This window comes from Halichoerus grypus, chromosome 15, assembly GCF_964656455.1.
Source record: "Halichoerus grypus chromosome 15, mHalGry1.hap1.1, whole genome shotgun sequence".
NCBI classification, from domain to species: domain Eukaryota; kingdom Metazoa; phylum Chordata; class Mammalia; order Carnivora; family Phocidae; genus Halichoerus; species Halichoerus grypus.
Window position 1 is genome coordinate 44894557 of NC_135726.1, and position 15682 is coordinate 44910238.

General features: G+C 57.9%; 5 protein-coding genes across 16 annotated transcripts; 2 read left to right on the forward strand and 3 right to left on the reverse strand.

The window, feature by feature from the left end:
* Positions 1-367: 367 nt before the first annotated feature.
* On the reverse strand, positions 368-2471 carry IGFLR1 (IGF like family receptor 1). The gene is given in 6 exon segments (XM_036067942.2): positions 368-640; positions 642-672; positions 674-722; positions 806-1196; positions 1520-1704; positions 2201-2471. Coding segments are annotated over 6 exon segments (1152 nt in total). The 3' UTR covers positions 368-415.
* U2AF1L4 (U2 small nuclear RNA auxiliary factor 1 like 4) lies at positions 2252-5428 on the reverse strand. 10 transcript variants are annotated; one of them, XM_078062828.1, is made up of 10 exons: positions 5276-5422; positions 5042-5129; positions 4852-4902; positions 4592-4658; positions 4462-4511; positions 4288-4386; positions 3977-4110; positions 3776-3871; positions 3518-3667; positions 3148-3422 (listed from the first exon to the last, which is right to left on the reverse strand). In XM_078062828.1, the coding sequence occupies exons 1-10, from the start codon at positions 5317-5319 to the stop codon at positions 3338-3340; spliced, it is 864 nt and encodes a 287-aa protein (XP_077918954.1). In that variant the 5' UTR covers positions 5320-5422; the 3' UTR covers positions 3148-3337. The 10 variants fall into 10 exon arrangements, with proteins under 10 accessions (XP_077918952.1, XP_077918951.1, XP_035923825.1 ...); XM_078062825.1 differs by having other exon boundaries at positions 2254-3667; positions 3989-4110; positions 5276-5428; XM_036067932.2 differs by having other exon boundaries at positions 2256-3667; positions 5276-5424.
* A 58-nt stretch (positions 5429-5486) lies between these two features.
* On the forward strand, positions 5487-6893 carry PSENEN (presenilin enhancer, gamma-secretase subunit). The gene is made up of 4 exons (XM_036067950.2): positions 5487-5624; positions 5757-5913; positions 6342-6446; positions 6611-6893. The coding sequence occupies exons 2-4, from the start codon at positions 5853-5855 to the stop codon at positions 6748-6750; spliced, it is 306 nt and encodes a 101-aa protein (XP_035923843.1). The 5' UTR covers positions 5487-5624; positions 5757-5852; the 3' UTR covers positions 6751-6893.
* A 919-nt stretch (positions 6894-7812) lies between these two features.
* LIN37 (lin-37 DREAM MuvB core complex component) lies at positions 7813-13039 on the forward strand. Of its 2 annotated transcripts, XM_036067944.2 has the most exons (9): positions 7822-8189; positions 10905-10980; positions 11171-11221; positions 11520-11549; positions 11631-11716; positions 11802-11968; positions 12516-12656; positions 12744-12817; positions 12903-13039. In XM_036067944.2, exons 1-9 carry the CDS (start codon positions 7886-7888, stop codon positions 12982-12984), a joined length of 1011 nt encoding a protein of 336 aa, XP_035923837.1. In that variant the 5' UTR covers positions 7822-7885; the 3' UTR covers positions 12985-13039. The 2 variants fall into 2 exon arrangements, with proteins under 2 accessions (XP_035923838.1, XP_035923837.1); XM_036067945.2 differs by lacking the exon at positions 11171-11221 and having other exon boundaries at positions 7813-8189.
* A 56-nt stretch (positions 13040-13095) lies between these two features.
* On the reverse strand, positions 13096-15604 carry HSPB6 (heat shock protein family B (small) member 6). 2 transcript variants are annotated; one of them, XM_036067948.2, is made up of 3 exons: positions 15359-15604; positions 14258-14392; positions 13096-14161 (listed from the first exon to the last, which is right to left on the reverse strand). In XM_036067948.2, the coding sequence occupies exons 1-3, from the start codon at positions 15539-15541 to the stop codon at positions 13991-13993; spliced, it is 489 nt and encodes a 162-aa protein (XP_035923841.1). In that variant the 5' UTR covers positions 15542-15604; the 3' UTR covers positions 13096-13990. The 2 variants fall into 2 exon arrangements, with proteins under 2 accessions (XP_035923841.1, XP_035923842.1); XM_036067949.2 differs by having other exon boundaries at positions 14270-14392; positions 15359-15601.
* Positions 15605-15682: the final 78 nt, after the last annotated feature.

The window sequence follows — 15682 nt, forward strand, 5'->3', positions numbered from 1 at the left end:
CTCCCGTTCCTCCACACCAGTCCCGAGCCGGGGGCAGCCTGGCAGCCTGAGCAGGGGGTGGGAGGCCATCACTCAGAATTACAGGTAAGTCGTGGGGCTCTACAGCATCACAGCGACATGTGCTCTCCGGATTCCCACTTGGAACCCGGGCGGGGTCCCTGCAGATGAGCCCTTCCAGGGGTAGCAGGGCCCTTTCCCAGAGAGGACCTTGGTTGCCCAGAGGCACCTGAGGCCAGCTCTCAGTGGCGCCTCAGGCCGTATCTGGTCTCGCGTTTATGCTGGAAGGAGAGGATTCTTGTTGGGTCTCAGCCCAATGAAGACTGTATTTCAAAAGCACGCCTGAGTGAGGCCCAGAGACAGCAGGCGCTTACTTCACAGGAAACTTTATTGAGGACTAGGCTGGGCGAGGCCCGGGTCAGCCAAGTTTGGACAGCACCTGCGGCGCATCTGGCCGCCCTAGCTGGGCCAGGTGCGTGCCGAGCTGGCCCAGAGAAGCAGAGGGCTCCCTCGCCACCACCATCTCAACCAAGGCCCGCAGTGGCGAGCGACTGGGCCGCAGTGAGTAGGCAAAGGTGGACCAGGCAGCAGGCAGCCTGTACCTCGCCGCCAGGTGTCTCGTGGTGCCACAGGCCGTCCCCCCCACCGGGCCCAGGCTCGGGGTCCAGCAGCACTAAGCTCCTCCAGCAGGCGAGACAGGGGTTGTGATGCCAGCTTCGGCAGTTCTGGGAGAGCAGTGGAGGGGTGATGGACAGGAAGGGCAATCTCCCAGTCCACCCTCTCCCTCCCCGGCCTGTCCCCGACCAACCTCTGCCCACGAGTGGAACCAGAGCCACCTCCTTCGGTGGGCCCCCTGCCTCGGATGCCTCCCGGGAGCCTGAAGAGGACGAGTGCGCGGGGAAGAGAGTATGGATGTTGGTGTCGCCACAAACCAAGCCAGGATACGGGTGGAGGACAACTTTCGCCTGGCGGTGGCACCGCTGGGCGAGCAGGAGGATCACTGCTGAGGTCACCAGCAGAACCAGCACCACGAGAACCAGCACGACCAGCAGGGCAAAATTCGGCAAGGCCTGCTGAGTGACCTTGCGCTCAGATGTCCACGAGAGACTGGAAATCGCCGATGGGCTGGGCTCCTGGGAGCTAAGGACCGTTGGTCTCCCAGACTTCAGGGGGCAGGGCTCCTTGGGAGGGACCGACCTCTGCAAATAGGTTGGAATAAAGCGGGAGGTGTGCCCCACTCCTGGCCCCTCAGCCTGAACCTCCCATCCTTCTATCCCTCCGTGGGACCAAATGCCCGCCCGATCCAGCTATCCCCCCTCGCTCCCCCGCCCCCCTCCCACACACTTTAACCCAGGTAGGTCCCCTGATCCTATTATGCCCCCACCCCATTCTCTTCAGTGGGGCTACACCCCCCTCCCTTGATCCAGACCCCGCCCATCCAATCCCAAACCACGCCCTCCACCCCCGCCCCGCCTCCAGCAAGCGGCACCCTAGCCCAGGCCCTCCGGAGCCCGACCAGCACCTCTCTGCAGCGCCGCTGTGTTCCGCTCCGGCTCCCCGCGGGAGCAGGGGCCGTGGCTCCGCCGCCACAGGGGCTACATAGCTCCGCATTGTCGGGGTTGCACTGCCCAATAGGACACTCTTTGAAGGGGCGCGACACGTGATCGCCAGAGTCATTGAGCCCGCAGTTTTCCGAAAACTCGTAGTCTGGTGGGAAACATGGTCTCACGTGTGGCCGCCCAGCCCCTCCTCTCCGGCACTAGCGACACCCTTTCCCCTTTGTCCTATCCCAGCAGGCCCCACCCCTTGGGCTCTACTAACCCAACCTATCACCGACGTGCCCACCGTCCCCGCACCAGCCCTTCCAGTCTCGAGACCCTCTCTTCACAGGCCCCGCCCCTCCCATTATCCCCGCCCCGCTCGAGCACCCAGCCCCGCCCACTCCTGATTTACCCACACACCCCACCGTTTGAACACTGCCGCGATCCCGCCCAACAGGCAATACCCCTTCGCAGTGGCCCTAACGTAACCGGTACTATCCCTTCCATCACAAGCTGAGCCCCACATCGTCTTATCTGCGTAAGGCCCGCCGCCCCCACCCCGAAGCAAGCCTCACAGTAACCCACAGACCGTCCCTTCCCTGGCTCCTTATCACCCCCTGGCTCCGCCCGAACATACGCATACCCCCGTCCCCGCTCCTCACCCGGGCAGGGGGGCGGCCCAAAGCGCTGCAGGCAGCTGCCGCAGGACCGGTTATCAGGGTTCCAGTACTCGAGGCGCCCGCAGTGCTGGGAGGCCCCCCGAGGCGCCGCCTGGGCCAGGAGCAGCGCGGCAGTCAGGAGGAGACATAGGGGCCCCATCCGGGCGGGGTCTGCAGCCTGGGGGGCCGTGACCGCAGGACTTCCGACCACAGCGCTTCTGTCACACTTTCCAGGAAACCCGGGCAGAAGAAGGAAGCAGTGATGTGGGGGCATGGGGTCCCCAGACCCCTTTGGAAGACGGGAATCTACCCCCAGCCCCTAGTCCAACTCCTGGCCCATTATCAGAAGGGCCACCAAGGCCTCAAGATGGCTAGAATGAGGAGCCCGGAACCACAATGATCGGATTCATATCCCACCTCTGCCATCTTCCTTACCTCTTTTCTCATCCCTAAAACGGGATGACAGTACCTGTCTCAAAGGTTTATTGTGAAGAATTAACATCATTGCTTGAAGTAAAGCACTTAGAACAGCACCTGGCATATGGTAAGCTTAAGTAGTAGGTTATTTCCAACTCCCATGTCAGGGCAGCTGACAAGGAGGACCCAGCCCTCACCCTATGGAGACTCCCACTCAACTCCCAGTAACCTTACCTTGGCTCCCTAAACCCAATCTCCTCCCGGCTGGGAATCCTCCAACCTGCCACAACTAGGCGCCTCCCCCTTGAGAAGCCAGAGAGAGCTGTGCTGAGGTTCCCAGCACAGAGGTGTCCCCACCCCAACCAGTCCCACTGAGGGGTTTCTAGAGCCTTGGGCCCTGAGCCTGCTGCTCTCCCACCTGTTGGAAGTTCTACAGCAAAAGTTGTGGCCAGAGCCCAGCCCGCTTCCCCTTTCGTCAGGAGATGTGGGGGTGGAAGGAAACTCCAGCCCACAGCCAGGCTCAAGCTAACAGGTTCTAAACCCTCAATACAGAACTTTATTAGGGGAGGGGTGGTAAGAGAAGGTCCCTGTGTTGAACAGATTACATCACGGAGCCCCGGAGCCTGGGGAAGATGGCACTGGGGGGTTAAGGGAGCTTTCAGGAGGGGTCCTGGCCAGGAACATTTATGCCTGTCAAGGGTGGAGATTAAGGGAGCCAGGGTCTCAGAAGCGGCCATGCCGGTGGTCTGGGGAACGTCGTCGGTTTCTTTCTCGGGGACGGTGGCCGGTATGGGACCTCGGGGGCGACCTGGGGACAGGAGTGGAGAGATGAGGGTTAGAGCTGGAAGGAGTGCGGCCCCGTTCCCCAGGTCTGCCTCTCTGCTCTGGGATGGGGCAGGTAACCAGAGTTCCTGCGTGGTATCAGGACAGGTTCTCAGGGACTGATCTCCGGACTGGAGATCCAGACTGGTCTTGGGTTTGGGGCTTTGGAGTCCCAGCTGGTTTGGGGGTTGAGACTCAGGCGCTGGTCTTTGGACGGTGCTCAGAGCTAGTCTTTGGATACAAAAGAGAGACGCTGTTATTGGGGCACAGGATCAGGTCCACCTCGGGGTATAAGGGCCTTAGGGTATGAGATGTCTTGACAGGCTGGTCCTGAGGTACCTGCGCCTGGGTCCCCGCCCATACAGCTGACGTCGGAGGTTCCGAGAGATGGGCCGCAGGTGCATGAAGTTGCAGAAGCCCCCGCGGGTACATTCCCTGGGTAGAGGATGGATGGATGGACGAGGCTGTTGGCAATGACAGCACCCCAACACACAGGAGTCTGGGACTCCAGGTGCCCATCCCACCCCCATACTACCATACCCCATCTCATACTGCCGGCAGCATGACTCCCGGAAGTCGGTGACAGGAGACAGCTCAGCATGCACAGCCTGCCCGTTGAACCAGCGGTTATTGAGTTCAGCCACTGCCCGCTCTGCATCCTCTTCACGCCGAAACTGAGGGCAAAGTCGACCAGGGTCAGCAATCAAACTCAGAAGTCTTTAGGGGATTAGTCAGCAGCTCTGGGGCCGGGCTGGATTTAGTGATGGACCTCAAGCTGTGAGGCTTCAGTGGTGGCCATCAGGCACTGAAATGCCTCCACCTCTAGGCTCTCATGTGGGGACAGGAGGCACCTTGACATAGACATTGCCCACGAGGTGGTCCCCCAGGTTGTCGCACACATTCATCTCTTCAATCTCCCCGTACTTCTCCTGCAGCTCCGTGAACACCTCCTGCGGAAGACCAGGAGGAACTCAGCTGAGCTCCTGTTCCACAGGAAACTCAACCCATCCCTTGCCAACCCTCACCTCGAAGAAGTTATCATAGTGTTCTTGCACCTCGACGTCGCTCACGTGACCTGGGGAGGGGCAGGGTGAAATCAGGGGGTGGCCTGTTGGGAGCTGTCCGCCCTGCCCCCAAGACCGGTCCCTCACTCACAGTGCGATCCGTCTGCGGTTTGGGCGGTGTTCTGTGGATTCCGGTACAGGTTGAGCAGCACTATGGTCTGAACAGAATTTAAAGGGGGCGGGCCTGAGCGCACGCAAAGGGGTGAGGTGAGGTATGAAGGCTGGGGGTGAGACTTGGCAACAGAGAAGAAGCCTAAGCATCTTGAGTGCATCAAGCGATGCTTGCCCCGAAGGAAACCAGAAGAGACACCTAGCACTCGGGGACAGCCCAGCGGTGTAATTTGTACGTACGGGGGCGTGGCCAAGTTCCTCGGAGAAGGGCCTGAAGGAAAGGGGAGGAACCTGCAGAGGCCCGACACGAAAAAAGCCGGTGGTGGGGTGGGGCTTAGAAATCCGGAAAAGGCGGGACCTCGTGGTGACGGCCAACAGAAGGGGAATGGCCGGGAGGCGTTAACCCTCAAGGCTCCGTGCCGGGTCTCACCTGGCTGAAAGTCGGTTTGTTGTGAAGCCGGGAGCACCGGTCCCCGTGCCGGCAGGCCCCGATCTTAAAGTAAAAAGAGCAGTTAACCCTGGAAGAGGTGCAAAGACAGAGGTGAACCGAGGGCCGGGGAGGCCGGACACCCCAGAAACACCGCCCAACGCCTCCCAGCCACCAGGGAACCAAATGTCCCGGTCCCGGCCCCCGCAAGGGGCCACTCCCTGCGCCCGTTCTCACTTGTCCTTTTCAGTCCCGAATATCGAAGCTAAATATTCAGCCATTTTTACCCGAACCCTCCAACACTCTCTGCTCTTTACGTCATTTCCGTTGCTTAAGAGCGTTGGGAAGTGTAGTTGGTCGCTGCCTCCCGACACAGCACGCGCTCAGAAACTGCCTACTGCGCTTGCGGGTTAGAGCCCTGCGCCCTCCCTGCAAAATCACCACCTGGAGTTCCCTGAAGGCGCATGCGTGCAGCGTTGCCGCATCCAAAAAGACTACAAACTCCAGAGATACTTGCGGTATGTCGCGCAAACGTCCGGAGTTGCAAGTGGCTAAGGCTTCCAAGCGGAGGAAGTAGATTGCACTGGTGAGTTGGGGGCCGTTCGCGCCCCCGAATAAACATGAAGAGCGTTCGACCCAGTCAGCTTGCTGGTGGGGGCCGGGGTACCCTTCTTTCGGCAAACCCACCCTTCAGTTTATCTCCGTTTTGTCGTTATAGGGGCGTGGTTGTTTGCGATCCCTGCATCTGTCACTTGGGGTCAAGGCTAGGCTCCTGCCCTACAGACCCGCGGGACGACTCGGCCTCAGCGCAACTATGAACTTGGAGCGGGTGTCTAACGAGGAGAAGTTGAATCTGTGCCGGAAGTACTACCTGGGTAAGGGCCGGTTCCTAGGATCCCAGGAGAAGAGAGGGGACCGGACTAGAGCGCCTGAGGGAAGAGAGCCTGGGGGCCTGGATTCTTGAGTCTAAGGGATAAAGCGACTGGGGTTGCGGACTCCTGGATCTGAGGGAAGGGCCTGGGACCTGAGGAAAGAGGAAGCTGGAGCCTCAGCTTCTGGGTCCCAAGAGACGGGGGTAGTTGGGCCGGACTCTGGGTCCTGAGAAAGAGATGAATGAGGAGTCAGATTTTGGGGCCCTGGGGGTGGGGGCAGGATTTCTAAGTCTCTGATAGCAGAGATCTCCATTTGAACTTGGATATGGGGGAGGGCCTTCCGTCCTCTAGGTGGGAGCTGGGGCAGGGGGAGGGGAGGGAGAGGAGGATCCTCACTGCCTTACATTCCAGTTTGGTTTTTTTTCTCTTAGGTGGGTTTGCTTTCCTGCCTTTTCTCTGGTTGGTCAACATCTTCTGGTTCTTCCGAGAGGCCTTCCTTGTCCCAGCATACACGGAGCAGAGCCAAATCAAAGGCTGTGAGTCCAGGGCACAGATGAAGGGAGGCCATCGGGTGTTGGAAGGGAATGATGGAGGTTCCAAAATTCTGGGGCTCTGGAAGAGACGAGAGGGCCAGCATGGGGCGGGGGGGGGGGGAGGGCAGGTGGAGGCCAACCTTACCCATTCCTGTTCCCTTTTACAGATGTCTGGCGCTCAGCTTTGGGCTTCCTCTTCTGGGTGATTGTGCTCACCACCTGGATCACCATCTTCCAGATCTACCGGCCCCGTTGGGGCGCCCTTGGTGACTACCTTTCCTTCACCATACCCCTGGGTACTCCCTGATAGCTTCCTCAACACAGGCCTGGGACCTGCTCATTCGCCCAGGATGGGCTTCTCTACTCTAAGCTCACTCTCAAACCCCTAAGACTTGTTCCCATTTCCTATGTTCTTTGCTGACATCCCCCAATAAAGGACTCTATTCTCTATATTGACTTCCTGGATCTTTTGGAGCTTGAAGCATAAAATGATTATTACTATTCAGAAATACGTATTGAATGCCCACTTTGTGCCAGGCTTAGTGCTTCACACATTATGTGCAATCCTTCATTCTCTGCACCCTCTGAAATAGGAACTTTCCTGCTCAGGAACCCTGTTTTCCAGATGCAGAACTAAGAAAGGAATAATGCTTGCATTACTAGGGGCTTTTATCCTGTGCTGGTGGTGTGTGAATTTGAAAACTGTACTTTCCCCCTTGGTCTCAGTATTCTCATCAGAAATGTGGATATCAATGCTACCTCCTAGAATTTATCTGAGCCAAAACATATGTGGTAAATGGAAGTTTCCCATTTTCTGAAGATGTTGTCCGCAGCAACAGACACAGCCAAGAGCTTTATCAGAGAAGGCTTCTTTGACCATCTTATTTCAAATTTCAATCCCTACCTTGGTACTCCTTATGTGCCTTCAGGTTGTATCCTTTCTCATTACATTTCATTTAAAATGTTTCACTTGTTTCTTGTAATCTTAACATCCTCTAAAATATACGCTCTATTGCGGTTTGTTCAGTGCAGTGTCCCCAGTGCCTAGAAGAGTGCCTGGCACACTAATAAATACTTGCTAAATAAAAGGTTGTGCCTGAAGAGAGGTTAACAGGTAGCTGGCACCTAGCGAGTGCTCAGTAAGACTGAACCCGGCCTAACTCCAGACTTCTCCTCCTCAGGGACAAGGAGGACTCCCACGGTTAAATAAACGGGTCGACAGCTAAACGGGTGTTACTCAAAGGTTCTAACACTACAAGTTCCAAGAAGCCTCGCGAAGCCCTGATCCTACATCACCCACCGTGCCTCGCGCGGCGCAGGCGCCGTTACTCTGGCTGCGTCTCGGGAGTTGGAACTACACCTCCCAGGAAGCGCTCCGGGATGTCGTTGGTTTGTTTCCGGAAACGGGGCCTCAGAAAGGTGGGACTTAGACCTGGGAGCCGATGGCGGCAGCTGTCAATTGGTCAGGGACGAGATCGACGGTTGCACTGACAAATGGAAATAAGGAATTGTCAAAGGGGCCCGCCCACAGAAGGGAAACTAGTGGAGGTGGCGGCTGCAGTGGCGGTCGCCGCCGGACACTCCTCAGCGCGGAGGACTGGGCGCGCATAAAGCTTACCTTGTCCTCTTCCCGTCTGCCTTCAGCTTTGGTTTGTGGCCCTGGGCTCTTCTGGGCTCCTCTGACCCAGTTAGCCACACCTCAGACCCAAACCATGTTCCCGGTGAAGGTGAAAGTGGAGAAATCAGGTGAGGACCCCGAGGTAGGGGGCTTTTAGGGGAGCACTGACCGATCGGGGTATGGGAGTCCCGAAAGACAGGATTATCGCGATAAGACGGACCACGCGACTTCTTCCTACCGCCCATCTGACTATCGCTATGTCAGACCATGGAACGATTCTTGCTCTCTTCATACCTTCCCGGTTTGTGCTCAAGGTAGCGTTGAGACTGAATGGTGGTGGCTCAGACCGTGTGGTGCGGTAAGACACCGGGATCCCGAGTCGTGTGACTCTGAAAAGGAGTCTTCTTGGCTCTGCCTCAGTTGCCCTGTTTCCAGCAGTGGTCATTTCCAGCAAAGGTCAAGCATTGTGCTCAGCGCCTGAAGTACAGGGAAGCTTTTAATCCTGGCAATCACTGTATCCCAACAGTCCTAGGAAGTAGGAGAAATGTGGTGGGTGGGGAAACCGAAGCTGAGAGAGAGGAAGTCATTTTGAGTTGGGCCCGAGTTGATGGGAAATCAGGACTGGCATATTGAGGGTGGTGGTGGGAGAGGCACAGAATCCAGACCAAAAAAAAGCAAAATGATGTGTAGGGTGTTAGATGGTATAAGTGGTAATAAAACGAAACAGGAGAAGGTAAGATCTGACAGGATGAGGGAGAGAGCTATGAGGATAGGTGAGGAAACAGCAAATCCGACCAAGGAAATAGCTCTGAAGAGGCCCTGAGGTGGAAGACTCATCTGGCCTGTGCAAGGACGGGCAGGGAGGCCAGTGTGGCTGGAGCAGAGGGAGTGAGGTTGGGAGCGTGAGGGAATGACAGCAAAGAGCAAGAGGGAGGAAGACAGATCTTGTGGGCGCAAGTTAGGACTTTGGCTTTTGTTTTGAGGGAAATGGGGAGCCAAGGGAGGGTTTGAAGCTGAGGAGCGAGTTAATAAAAATGCCCCCCCAAATGCCAAAAAAATCGTGGGTGGAAGAGTAAAGGCTTGGCCACAAATGATGGTTGGGGGGCAGGGGTAGGCAGGGTCATGGAGGCCTGTGAACACCGGGCTGAAGAGCTCAGTCCCGGGGCTCTGCAGAATTGTGGAGTGTTCTGACCAGGAGAGGATCAGGGTTGGTTTGGTTTTCCACAGAGTCCTCTGGCCACCTTGTGGAGGTTAGGTCAGAAGAGGAAATTGAGGCTGGGAGCCCAGGAGAAGGAAGGGAGAGGACCGGGGTAGGGAGGGGGTATGTGGAGAGACTCAGGAGGCCAAGTGGACAGGCCATGGGTTTGGTGAGCTGGGTGGGGGAGGGTGAGAGGTGTCTATTATGAGGCTCAGGGAGGGACTAGGGGACAGTGGGGCTACCCCCGAGATGGGGGCCCAGGAAAAGGGGTAAAGCTTAGAGAGGCACTAAGCCTAGTGTGGGACCCAGTAGATGGTAGGGGCCTAGGGGATGTCCAGGGAAAGGTATCTAGGAGACCATGGGATCCCAAGGTCTAAGGTTCAGAAGAGAAGCAGGGGCTAGGGAAAGAGATGTGGGTATGATCTATACCTTGGCTCCTGCCCAGGGCTCTTTGCTAGAATCTCAGCCGCCCCTAGCCCTTCACCCCCACCCTGTCTGTCCTCAGTGATGTTGGGAATCCCTGTGTCTCCCCATCCCAGGGCTGGCAAAGCATATCTCCACGTGTCCTTCCAGGCTTTGAGCATTGGGCCAGAGTGATGCTAGGTACTGGTTGGAAGAAGAGAGCAAACACCTCACAAGAGCAAGAGGAGAATATTTATAACATCATCACCTCCTTAAGTTCTATGATGAGGGGAAGTAAACACATAGGCCGACAGAGCCAGGAATGCAGGAAGGGGGGCCCAGATGTCATTTCCTGCCCAAAATGGATATTTTAGGTGCAGTCTCCAAATTATTAAATGTTGTCCATTCAGATTTAGTTCAGATTTAAAATAACACCCCTGCCTCAGCCAAACAAAGCACATCTGGGGGCTGGATTCTGCCCCCAGTTTGAGTCTCTGCCTTATAACTTCAGCTGTGGAGCCAGATGGCCTGTGTGCAAATCCTCAGCCCTGCAATTTCCTCGCTGTGTGACTTTGAGCAAGTAGCCTAACTTCTCTGTGCCTCAGTTTCATCATACATAAGATGGGGATAATCATATCTACCTGCCAGAGTTACTGTGAAAATGTAACGGGGTTAATGTGGGTGACGTGCTTGGCACAATTCTTGGCACATAAAAGTACTCTGTACAACTTGCTTGTTGCTAAGAGACTCATACACACCATAGGTTTGTTTAAACCTCACAACAGGGCGCCTGGGTGGCTCAGTTGGTTAAGCGACTGCCTTCGGCTCAGGTCATGATCCTGGAGTCCCGGGATCGAGTCCCACATCGGGCTCCCTGCTCAGCAGGGAGTCTGCTTCTCCCTCTGACCCTCCTCCCTCTCATGCTCTCTGTCTCTCATTGTCTCTCTCACAAATAAATAAAATCTTAAACCTCACAACAGTCCTTGCAGATAGGTATCATTGGGAGACCTATTTTCAAGATGAGGAAACAGGCTCAGTGAGGTAAGGTGACTTGCCTTTGGTCACACATGAGCATGTGGGACAACCGTGGGACCCAGTGCTCTTGCTCATCACATCAGTTGTCTTTTCCCACCGCACCCTCCTGGCTGAAGGCTTGGCTACGCATGCCCCTCCCCCAGCCCATTTGGCGGCCCACCCGCCTTGGGCCTGGGAACTGACTCCTGCTCGGTGTCTTCTTCCCCAGAGTTGGAGATGGCCAAGGCCCGGAACCAACTTGATGCTGTTTTGCAGTGTCTGCTGGAGAAGAGTCACATGGACAGGTTGGGACCTGGCCGGGCACGGCTCATAGGGGGTTGGGGGTCCTGGCAAGTTGGACCCTCTGGTCCAGGGGGGATCTGGGTAGGACCTCAGAGGCTGGCTTAGGGAGCAAGGGGCCCCATGGAAAAGCCACTCAGTGCCTTCCCACTCAGCCCTGGAAACCCCGAGCCCACAGTTCTCTTCTGCTACCAGGGAGCGTCTGGAGGAGGAAGCTGGGAAAACCCCCTCAGACACCCACAACAAGTAAGTTTTGTGGATGGGATCTGTATCTGAGGGTTTGTGCTGGACAACTTCCTGCCTCGTCCAAGCTTCCTCCACCGTAGTCCTAACCACCCTGCATGTAGAGAGACCCTGCGGCAGCAGAAGCTTAGGTCCCCTCACGGTTGCCACCTACCGCCCTGGAGGCGTGAGCGGGACACAGGGTCTAAGGGGTTGGTGGGGTCCATGCGAACATCTCAGTATCCCCAGGGCGCCCTTTGGGCGGTTTTGAGTGGGCGTTTTTTTGAGGGTCAGCCTGCTGACACCTTGTCTCTCCCCACAGGGATTGTTCCATTGCAGCAACTGGCAAACGGTAAGGTGGCAGGGACCCCAGCTGACTGACGGGAGGTCGCCAGCCCCCGCCCCGGTCCTGATGTTCTCCTGCCCCACACAGGCCATCCGCCCGCTTCCCCCACCAGCGGAGGAAGAAGAGGAGGGAGATGGATGACGGGCTGGCTGAGGGAGGCCCACAGCGATCCAGTGAGTAGGCGGTGGTTCTAGAGGGCAGGCCGGGTCGGGGAGCTGTGGGAGGACGGTCACACACCTTCCCCTCCCATTACCCTAGACACGTATGTGATCAAGCTGTTTGACCGGAGTGTGGACTTGGCTCAGTTCAGTGAGAACACACCGCTCTACCCAATCTGCCGAGCCTGGATGCGCAACAGCCCCTCAGTGCGCGAGCGTGAACGCTCACCCAGCTCACCACTGCCCCCACTGCCTGAGGATGAGGAGGTTGGATGTGTGGTGGGCCCCCTCTCAACAGCCAGTGGGTAGATGGTGAAAGGTGTCCTCTCCCAAAGCTAGTGGGATAGATAGGCACGGGTCTCTGTGATTTCTGGATCCGGTGAGGCACACAGATGCGAACCCTTTGGCCGAGGGTATGGCTGGAACTCCTTGAAGCAGACAGACATGATACCTGGCCTGAGAGGGAGAGGGGACAGGGCTCCCTTGGGCAGGTAGATGTGACCTCCAAGATTAGAGGTTCCCAAAAGCTGGGGGGCTTGACAGGGGTCCTTACTGCAAACAGGTGTAGCCACCTGGCCTAGGGGAGCAGATGGAGGTTACTGGGCTGGCTAGGAGTGATTGGGGGTCCCTGGGCTGGACAGAATACAGGCAGGGATCCCTGGAGCAGACATTTCTTTGACATGGCTCTTAAGACAGGTCCCCAGTGAGACCCTCGTGTCTGCTGTCACTGGGAAAGGCAGGAGGGGTGAAGTGTGTACTGCTGGCCCTCTTCTCTAACTCTCTTGGGCCTGGTGTGGGGCCCTTGTGTCCCCAGAGTTCAGAGGTCACCAATAGCAAGAGTCGTGACGTGTACAAGCTGCCTCCACCCACAGCCCCTGGGCCACCTGGAGATGCTTGCAGATCCCGAATTCCATCCCCCCTGCAGCCTGAGACCCAGGGTACCCCTGATGATGAGGTGGGTATGCAGGCTGGCCCAGGGCCGTGGGCAGATGGTACGGGGCTTGGGCATGGCCAACCCCGCCTGGTCTCTCTGTCCACGCAGCCCTCCGAGCCTGAGCCCTCACCATCCACGCTCATCTACCGCAACATGCAGCGCTGGAAACGCATCCGCCAGAGGTGAGCGTCCCCGAACCTGCTTGTACCCCTATGGCTTCTTCCCCAACTGCTGAGTCCTCCCTCTGCTTCTCTACCCCCAACACAGGTGGAAGGAGGCATCTCATCGGAACCAGCTTCGGTACTCAGAAAGCATGAAGATCCTACGGGAGATGTATGAGCGACAGTGATGTTCCCCTGCCCACCACATCCCCCCAATAAACATTCCCCTCCTTCCCACCTCCACCCTGGCCTCTGCTTGCTCCAGCCCATATTTCCCGGCGCAGACATAAAGCAGTTGGCACAGCTCTAGCACATTTATTGGGGGAACAGATAAGGGGATGGGGTGGCAGGAAATTCAAGGAGGGAGAAGGATTGTGGGGCACCAAAGCAAAAGTGGCTGCTTGGCTGGATCTTGGAGAATGAGGGGAGGTATGTGGTTGGAGATGAGGGGATTACGGCAAAATGATGGGGTTCTGGTTAGAGCTGGGGATGGGGCTTAGGATATCTGTGCAGAGTCTGGGGAGATGGGTGGGTATCTGTGCACTCGGAGGTTGAGGGTCCTGCTAGGCCTGGAATAGATGTCCAAGGGTGGGGGGTCAGAAAAAGGGTTTAAAAGTCTGGGATGGGGGCGCTGGCTGGGGCTTCAAGTCACAAGATGGGTGGGGGGAGTAGATTGTCCAGTTGGAGTGAGGGGAAGGATCCAGAATCTTGAGGACCAGGCCTTGGATGGTCTGGGATATTTGAGGGGTGGAGAGGGATTATGCTTAACTGGCCTAGGGTGGGGGCAGGGCTGTCCACACCATAATGTGGTGTTGGAGAGGGAAAAGGATTAAAATGGGATGTGGAGATATTTTAATAGATGAGTCAGAAGGAAGCAGAGGAGGGAGTTTTGAGTGGGTTGCTATGCCAAGAAAGTGGGGTCAGTGGGGCCGGGAGACTGTAGGCTGAAGGGTTGTCCGTGTACGGCCTGGAAGCTAGGGAGGTGTCAGGAGTCCGAAAGCTGGAGGGGGTGTGAGAACGGGAGTGTCCGAGGAATGGTCTACGTTACCAGGGAAGAGTCTACGTGGGGAGGGTCAGGGTAGGATCCCAGATTGGGTGGGTGGTTTGGGCGCGCTCGGGACATCTGGCTGGGCGGAGTCAGGTCGGCTTTAAAAGAGGGGGCCTGAGGCGGCTCCCGGGGTTCAGGCGTGACGCCTACTTGGCAGCAGCCTGCGGCTGCGGCAGTGGGGCCTGGGGCGTTCTGGGTGCGGCCTGGATGGACAGGACCCCCTCAGGGGACAGCGCGGACGTCACAGCGGCAGGGTCCACGCCAGGCGGCAAGCGGTAGCGGCGGTGAAACTCGCGCGCGACGTATCCGTGCTCATCCTGGAGAGAGAGACTTGAGTGGCCCCGCCCTTTTCCTATGGATGCCCCGCCCCTCCGGCCTGCGGATCCGCCTACGCGTTCTGGCCCCACCCCTACCAGCGGGCTCACCGGGCGCTCCTCGTGGCGCGCATGCACCTCCACATGGTCGCCAACCACCTTGACGGCGATTTCCTCCGGGGAGAAGTGCTTCACGTCCAGCAGCACCGAGAAATGCCCGGGTTCCGTTGGGACCTAAGCACAGCCCGATCGTCATCGGCGGGGCGAGGCTCCTCCCCCGGTCGGTTCCGGGGCTGCCCCTGTCCCAGGCCTCCAGAACTGGGCAATCCATTCCTTTCCTACTTGTAGCCCCGGAGGATCTCTTCACCCAGAATAACTGGGATCACCCCTGCCCCTGTGATCACTGAGATTCTCTCATCCAGAGTGATGAGGCCCCCCCCTTCCCCTGCAAGGTCAGGGACCTCGGCTCTCACAGGGTCAGGCCTGCCCCCTCCCCGTGTCAGAGTGTCCTTTGGACACTGAATCCCCAGGCCCCCATCCCTCAGAACCCCTGGTGCACTTACTGCACACCGCCCCCCCACCAGAAATTGCCAAGATGCCTCTTCCCCCAGCTTCCAGAGTCGTCTTTTTACCCTCCCACTGGAGTCACGGGGCCGCTTACGCCCTCAACAGTTACCAGTACCCACCCCCACTTCTCAGAGTGGCCAGGCCCCCCTTTCTCAAGTCACAGGACCCTTCCTCCCCTCTGTCTCTCCAGGAGGCATAGGGTCGTCACATACATACAGTCTCCAAACTCTTCCCCGAGAATGACAAAACATTCCCTTCCCTCAGGAGTCCCTGGGAACCCCCATGCCCTTCAGAATAACTGAGCGCCCCCCTTTCCCCAGATTTCCTGGGTCACCAGCCTCCTTCTGAGTCACCAACGCTCCCCTCAGAGTGACGGCCCCACCCTAACCGTGACTCAGCCGTTCCAGCCCCTCAGAGCTGAGACCCTCCTCAGATGGGCAGGGACCTCCCACCCGCTTCAGTAATCCGGCCTGTGAGATTCCATACTCAGGGAACTCTGGAAGCCCCTCTGAGTGGCCGGACTCTCCACCCTGCTTAGAGTCGGGGTACATTCCTCACCCCCCCCTCCCCGGGATGACCGGGGCTCCGAGCCTTGCAAGTGGTCGAGTTACCGCCCTCCCCCAGGCCTGGCACCTGGGCGGTAGGCAGCGCCACGCTGGGTGCGCGCAGGTAGTAGGGGGCCAGTGAGGCGGGGCAGAGCGCAGCCAGCTCGGCCTCCAGCAGCCCCTCGCCGAAGCGCTGGTCGAAGAGGCGCCCGGGCAACGGGGTCGAGGCGCGGCGCAGCCAAGACGGCTGCACAGGCACGGGGATCTCCATCCTGCTTCGCCGCCGCCGCCGCCCCTAGGCTCCGCAGTGCCCCTGCGTGCGCCGCAGCCGCTCTTATAGTACGCGCCTTGTGTCCGCCCCTCGGCGGGCCGCCCGGGGACATTGGGACCGCGGCCAGCCCCGGCCATTAAT